Source organism: Mustela nigripes, chromosome 2 (assembly GCF_022355385.1).
Source record: "Mustela nigripes isolate SB6536 chromosome 2, MUSNIG.SB6536, whole genome shotgun sequence".
Taxonomy (NCBI): domain Eukaryota; kingdom Metazoa; phylum Chordata; class Mammalia; order Carnivora; family Mustelidae; genus Mustela; species Mustela nigripes.
In genome coordinates, this window is record NC_081558.1 from 10,901,704 (window position 1) to 10,909,984 (window position 8,281).

The 8,281-nt window shown below is 39.5% G+C and overlaps 1 protein-coding gene across 1 annotated transcript; it reads right to left on the reverse strand.

The window, feature by feature from the left end:
- Positions 1-3,524: 3,524 nt before the first annotated feature.
- Positions 3,525-4,493, reverse strand: LOC132010379 (olfactory receptor 7A17-like). The gene has a single exon (XM_059388254.1). It carries the CDS (start codon positions 4,491-4,493, stop codon positions 3,525-3,527), a length of 969 nt encoding a protein of 322 aa, XP_059244237.1.
- Positions 4,494-8,281: the final 3,788 nt, after the last annotated feature.

Below are 8,281 nucleotides of genomic sequence, written 5' to 3' on the forward strand. Positions count from 1 at the left end.
TTGGGTGACAGGTGCTGGTTGTCTGAATGTTGGAACAGCTCAACAGGGGACTCTGCTTTGATAACAAGAATACCAACATACATTCCTATGCCGGTGTTGGTTAACACAGGTGAGCTGCCTGTGTTGCTGCGGCCTAGAAGGGACTTTGGAATTACAGCCGCAATCATGGCTGCAATAGCAGCTTCGGCAGCTGCAGCCACGGCAGCAGCTATAGCCCTGACTACATCTGTACGGACTGCCGCAGCACTCAGCAATGTGACAGGACAACTAGCAGAGGCATTGGCTACCCAGGAACAAATCAATGGACACTTACATGCAGGGGTCCTAATTGTAAATCAGAGAGTGGACTTGATACAAGAACAAATGGACATTTTAGAGGGACTTCTGGCTGAGGGATGTATAAGCAATATGAAGGGAATCTGTGTTATGCCAGTAGAGTATCATAATTTCACCCAAGCTGCCAATATTTCTAGAGAGTTGGGAAAATGCTCAGTGAGACTTGGACCTCCCAATTTCATAACCTGACACGGCTGTTTAGATCCCAAATTGTAAGCTTAAATGCCACCAAAGTGTCCCTGGCTTCTGTGGGAGACTGGATAAAATTTTTCCAAAGCTCATTGTCCTTCTTGAAGGAATGGGCAGGCATAGGGGTATTTTGTGCCCTTATGGTGGGAGCGTCTATATTTATGCTAAGATACCTCTGCCGTCTAGGCCGCCAACAACGACATCAATGAGAAATGATTGTATAAGCTATGATGGCCCTCGAGGCTGGTACCTCCCCCCAAATATGGCTCAGCATGCTGGACTGGTAGTCAAAGACAGGTAAGACTGGTCCCACATCCATAGCAACCTAAGACAGGGGCTCCTCGACCAGGGGGAGTACCTGATGATGGGTAAGCATGGAAGGTGAGGATCAGCAACCTAAGACAGGCATGGTCTCTGACATATATATATAAAAAAAGGGGGAGCTGTCGGGGGCAGCTACGTACATAATACACAACATGGCGCTTGCGCCTGCGGCCAAGCAGAGGACCTGCGCACCACCTGAAAGATGATTGGCTATGCCCAGAACAGGAAGCCCATGGACACTGCATGCTTTCTATCATGCTAAGCATTGATCATGCTTCCTTTCACGTGCACAGTCTGCTGATTGGAGGAGAGGGGATATAAATAGGGGTAAACATCCGGGTAAGGAGAGAACAATAAAGATTCACAAGCTTGTCACTCCGTGTCTCCTGGTCGTTCTTGCTGGCAAAAGCGACAGAAGATAAGTACTATGATTTCACTTACATGTGGAATCTTAAAAACAAGACAAAACTAAACCAAGCTTGTGAATATGTAGAAAAGATTGGCACTAGACAGAGCTAGAGGGTGGGAAGTGGGTGAAATGGGAAAAAGTGTCAAAAGCTTCAAATTTCCAGTTATAAAATGAGTAAGTCACAGGGATGTCATGTCCAGCACAGTGACTCTAGACAACAAATCAGTATTGTAGATTTGAAAGTAGCTAGGAAAGGGAATCCTGACCATTATCATCAGGAAAAAAAGTTCATAACTGTATATTGTGATGGATTTAACTGAACTTACTCTGTTCACTTCATAATATATACAAATATTGAAACATTCCTTTGTATACCTGAAATTAATGCAATGTGTCAGTTATATGTTAACAATATCAATAACAATAATAATAGTGACAAAGGACAGTTCACTCATAACATCAGCTCAGGGCAAAATCACAAGTACTGTAAGCCCAGGTGAGTGTCGCAGGCATTCTTAGCCAATACCATCACTATCTACAGGCTGAGGCTTAAAGGGGATGAAGATATAGTCTATGTATTCGGAAGAGCAGTTAAGGAATAAAAAGAATGACAACAGACTCAACATGAAAACTGTGATTTTGTGTTTTCCTCTATTGTGAAATTATATAAATGTCTTTAGATGCCAAGTGTAGTTTTATCTATATAATAAGAGAACTCATGATTATTCCTTTGGGAAGACATAGGGAAATTTTACTTGGCATGATATATGTCATTTGAAAAGAAATTATTTTTGAGGTATCAAAGTGGTCCTGTAAATGATATGGAAGTTTTTAAATATTTCTGAATGGGTTGGGAAGAACTGTGGGAATGTGTGAAAATGGACAAAGGGAAAAACTGTATGTATACTGGACAATGCAGAAAGATTAGTAAACAGAGTTTTCTGAAATTGTATAGAGAAGCTGAATTTTTTTAAATTTTATTTTATTTAAATTCAATTTAGTTAACATATTATGTATTATTGGTTTCAGAGGTAGAGGTCAGTGATTCATCAGTTGCATATAATACCCAGTGCTCATTATATCACATACCCTCCTTAATGCCCATCACCCTGTTACCCCATCTCCCCACCCACCTCCGGTCCAGCAACTGCCAGTGTTTCCTATAGTTAAGAGTCTCTCATGTATTGCCTCCCTCTCTGATTTCATCTTATTTTATTTTCCTCCTTGATCCTCTGTTTTGTTTCTTAAATTCTACATATGAGTGAAATCATATGATAATGGTCTTTAGTGAAGTTGAATTGTAAGAAGTGGAAATTTCTGGAAATACATAGGAATTGATTCTATTTCATTCTGATAAAAAAATCTCATGTTTTACATGAAAGTTTTATAGCAGCCATGTTTTGGTTTTGAACAGGAAAGGAGGACACCTGGGTAGCTCAGTTGGTTAAGCACTTGTCTTTGGCTCAGGTCATGCTCCTAGGGTCCTCGGGTTGAGCTTGCATCAGGCTCTTTGCTCAACAGGGAGACTGTTTCTTCCTCTCCCTCTGCCCCTGTCCCCCTATTCTTGTGTTCTCTCTCTCAAATAAATGAATAAAATCTTTCAAAAAAGAAAGTGGGAGAAAACTTTATTATTATTATGAAAACCTAACAGAGACATGAGAGGAAAGGAATATACACCTAGATGAAGGAAATAGTAGGCAATAAATGAGAATAAGGCAAAGTTACATTAAACCCAGTATTTATAAATACAACCTCATCAGCTGGGCAAGGCCCTGGAAATAGCCAAGTTGGAGTCCTGACTGAGAGGCTTGGACAGTTCCCAGGTGAGACTTTCAGCTGACCATCCTCATAAAGGCCACATTCATAGGGCGAATAATAGGGTTTGAAATTAAACATCTGCATTGTCCACATGCTGTTTGGAACAAGCTGCATTTCCATGTTACCATGTTTCTGTATTTTCAAAGAGCCTGGGCTATGTTGTCTGCCTTTCACCTTGGATTGCATTTTGGGGGATCCGCCTAGTCTGGAGGAGGAGGGGCAGGAGACAAGATTTGTAGCTCTTGGTGTCCAAACCAGAAGTTTCAGTTCGGACATGGAAGCCAGATAGTATACTTTAAACAACTGGGCTCCCAAGGTTATTCCCACAGCAGAAATCTTACAAACAGCATTCCTTAGCCTGCCTGTGTACATATGATCCAGGTGGTCTGTTATGTGCAAGACACAAGCACATTTATTCATACAGAACACATAGCCTTGAGCCCTGCTATCAAGGGTACTTCTTCACCACTAGGACAATTGTGCCTTTTATAGTTGCTCGCTTAAAGAATCTTAGCAGAGCTGCTTTTATGTCCTTGTTCCTCAGGCTGTAGATGAAGGGGTTCAGCATGGGTGTGACCACAGTGTACATTACTGAGGCTACTGCACTTGAGTGGGAGCTCTGGGTAGCTGCAGAGCTAAGGTAGACTCCCAGGACTGTGCAGTAAAATAAGGAGACAACTGAGAAGTGAGATGCACAGGTGGAAAATACTTTATATTTTCCCTGAGCTGATGAAATTCTATATATGGAGGAAATAATCTTAGAGTAGGAGTAAAGGATCCCAGCAAGGGGACCACCAGCCAGCAGCACAGTTGAAACATACAGCACTGTGTCATTGATAAAGGTATCAGAACAGGCAAGTTGGATCATCTGATGGAGTTCACAAAAAAAGTGGGGGATTTCCACTTTTGAACAGAAGGACAGCCACAACACCATTAAGCTTTGTAACAAGGAATTCAGGACACTCATGATCCAGGACATCAGAACCAGTAGTACACAGAGGTGGGGATTCATGATGACTGTGTAGTGCAGGGGGTGACAGATGGCCACAAACCTGTCATAGGCCATCACAGCCAGGAGAAAGTCATCACAGCCTGCAAAGAGTGTGGAAAAACAGATCTGGCTGATGCATTCTGTATAGGTTATAACTTTGCTCTGTGTCTGTATAGTCACCAGCATCTTTGGGATGATGGTAGAAATGACACAGATGTCTAGAAAGGAGAGGTTGACCAGGAAGAAGTACATGGGGGTGTGAAGGTGGGAGTCAGAGCTGACAGCAAGTATGATGAGCAGGTTTCCAAATACAGTGATCAGGTACATGGAGAGGAAAAGCCCAAAAATTAGGGGCTGCAGTTCTGGATCATTTGATAATCCCAGAAGAAGAAATCCTGTAATTTGGGTATCATTGCCTGGCTCCATATGGTTGTTGTGTTGATTAGAAATTAGGAAAACATGATTAATTTTAATACAAGTGGGTATTCATAACATGGCAGAAATGCTATAATTACAATGACTTGTGGGGGAACAAAGCAGACATGAAAGAAAGTGGATGGGGTGTTATCTTTCCTGGGAGCTCTGAAAGACCTAAAATAAGGTGACATTTGAAGAGGGACTTCAAGCAAGACTGCACAGGAGACATGAGGTTATCTGGCGACATGTGTGTCCTGCAGGAGAAAGAGACAGTGCAAAGGCCCTGTGGAAGGCACCAGATATCCAGGACTTACAATGGAACCAGTGTGGTCAGGAGAACAGCAGGAAGGAGTATGATGAGAGGAGGTTTCAGGGAAGGTTCAGGAATGACGTAGCCTCCCCAGTGGAGGTGAGACTTCAAGACACAGGGAGTTCTTCATCCATATGGTTGTTCCTTGCACTTCATTAATTTGTTTCCAAGGAATCCTGTCAATAGAAATTTCCTTATTTCCAAGTTAACATCCTGGAGTCTGTATTTTAAGGGTCCCATATTGGCACACAACAGACTCCTAGGCCATGTGACTACCAGGTTCTTCTCAACCTCAAGCTGTAATATTTAGAAAAGAAATAATACTAGTTAAGCTCTCAACATCATATTATCATTACCCTAACAGATATAGAAAAGTACACAAATCCCCATTGATAAGACTTCCATGAACTTATAACTCTGTGCTCCATTTTAATATGACCAGTTTTTCTTATATTTATAGATGTATAAAAAACTCAAAAGGAAGAGAAAAGGAAGAGGAGGGAGAAAGTTATTCTAAATCCTTTGTTCTCTGAGAGTTTGGGATGACAAGAAAGCTTCCGTGGTTCTGGCTGCAGTCCAACACTAAATATATCTGTTCAATACCCAGAAGATCTAATAGAGCAGCAAAAACCAATTTCTCCAAAAGAAAAAAAAAGAGTGATATATTTATGATATCAAGACACCTTAATGTATGAAAATCTGTTAGAAATATGAGTGAAAGGACTATATCCACAATTGGTGAAAGGAAATACATGATTTATAAAAATAGCAAGGGTTTATAAAGATTAAATGGTAAAAGACTTCTTTAAATGATATTAAGTATAAAATTTTGGAATCAGTGGTTGAGTTTTGAACCTCGGATCTACCACACATGAGCTGTCTGAATTTGAGAAGACAATCAATTCATTTTAAAATGTTAATTTTCTCACCGGAATGGTGGGGATAGTGTTATCTGTCCTCCTAAGGGGGTTGACAGATTGAGTCCATATATGTAAAAATTTGAAGATAGTTTCTTCCTGTAAGTATACAAATGTCTATTCTTTTTTCAGTCATTTTTGTATGTGTGTGTACATGCACGTGGATTTGTGTGTTTGCATGTGCACATATGTTTGAACATAATGTAAAAGCCATGTTTATTGTGGAAAGAGAAAAAAATTGGAATCGACAACAATAAAGGAAGAAAATAGTTTAATATAAGGCCAGTGGCTGCAAATGTGGGAAAAACAGTATGAATGAGGAGTTTATTAAAACATCAGATTGAAGAGGAAAAAGCAGTCCATGTGGTTGCTGATGTGATATCAGACTTCAGGGAGACCCTGCTTACTGATCCACTGGCTTCATCATTATGTCCACCTCAGGCCCTTGATCTAGTTGCCATTCCTGTCACTATGCCCGCTATGCCACTATGCCGTATTTGTTTGACCACACTTATTTTTATGTGGCTCGAGAGTGGATGAAACTGGCTCTTCCTCTTCCTTTCCTTTCCTTGGTGGTATTCACTCCTTTGTTACCTTGATCTCTGTTTGACACAAAATCCAATGGGAAATGCCTGTCCTGGTTCTCTGTTCCTTGTCTGCCATGTGGAAAACTTCCCAGACTATACTCAGTAAAATTTTGCATGTTCCAGGACAATCTATCCCTTTTCTGTATATGATTTATTCTTGAAAACCCTATGTCATATGAGCTCTTAGCTCCCTGTTCTCTATTATTATATTATAATACATATATAATATATTATATATTATACAATAAGGAGCAGGGGCTTCCCCTGCTTCATTTGACTCTTTTTGTTCCCAAAGGTTCACATTTATATAGAAACAAATTTTTAAGGAAATGAAAATTAATTAAATAGAAGGAATGGTAGGGAAAATAAACTAATGTTAAATATGGTGGATTCAAATAACTGTCTTCAACAAAATTGAACAATAATCTAATACTAACACCAAAGAGAAAGGATATATAATAGCAAAAATCACATCAACATAAGTCTCTAATTCAGAATGAAATGGCTAAAAGTGTGGAAATAAAAGAAAAGGAAAATATATTTTTAATACACAGTGCTAGAAGCAATAACTCAAGTTATAATTTGATCATTCATGACCATATTGGACTTGATAATGCTTATGAAAAAGATGCAGGTTTTGGAGAAGAGGAAAGTGGGGGGTTGGGTGAGCCTGATGGTGGGTATTATGGAGGGCACATATTGCATGGAACCCTGGGTGTGGTGCATAAACAATGAATTCTAGAACATTGAAAAGAAATAAAATAAAATAAAAACAAAATGTATAAAAATTTAAAAAAAGAAAAAAAAGATGCAGGGATCTTTCATTGAATTAAAAAAAAAAAACATGTTTCACATCATGACAGATGATAGCTATTTAAAAAAATAATAAATCTACCAAAATAAAAAATGGTAGGAAAAAAGGAAATAAGGAAAGTTAAATTGAAATAAGATAGCAATATGTATAGAAGCAATTCTTACTACTAAGGATGCAGAAGAATTTCAATATTTAAAAGCAATGAGGGGTACAGGATATGACCAACTAATAGATGGGAACTCACAAAATATGTAGGCTCTCACTTGATCCCATAAATACATATATACACAATACAAGGATTAAGTGGCAAACAGCAAAGTTGGTGAAAAAAAAGTTATTATTTTTTGAAAGAATGGGATCAAAAGACAATAAGAACACACAAATCCGAGTACATAAAAGCAATGTACTTGCGAAAACAATTTGCATATAGGAAATAAATGACCAACAAAGTTCAAAATATATTCAGCCTCCTTGGTAATATAGTGTTCCTTGACATTTCCCTTCATGCATATTAGGTAAATTTATTCCAGTGATTATCAATAAAAGAGACAATACTGTGAGGTGCATGTTTTAAAAAATTGTCATCACAAGGTGGTATTTACCTCCATGATCTCGGATCCTTCTAATGAATACAGGACAAGCTAAATGTACCCCATCTGAAAATTTTGAAAAATACTTACACCGGGGTGCCTGGGTGGCTCAGTTGGTTGAGCAGCTGCCTTTGGCTCAGGTCATGATCTCTGGGTCTTGAGGGTCCTGGAATCAAGCCCCACATTAAGGTTTCTGTTCACTGGGGAGTCTACTTCTCTCTCTCTCTTTCTGCCTCTCCCCACTGCTCGTTCTCTCCCTCTCAAATAAATAAATCTTTTTTTTTTTTTTTTTGAAATGCTAACACCTCCAAGTCTAACACTGTTTTCCTACTCTCCTTAGCTACAAAACTCCATGAACATGTTCTAATTTTACTGGAACCACTTTATGGCCCCAGTCTTTCCTCAGTCTCATCCAGCTGGACTTCCATTCCCACCATGTATTGTCAGCAATGATCCCTATAATGCTGGGTCCAATGAAAACTGCTATTTAGGGGCACCTGGGTGGCTCAGTGGGTTAAGCCTCTGCCTTTGGCTCAGGTCATGATCTTAGGGTCCCAGGATTGAGCCCCATATCAAGCT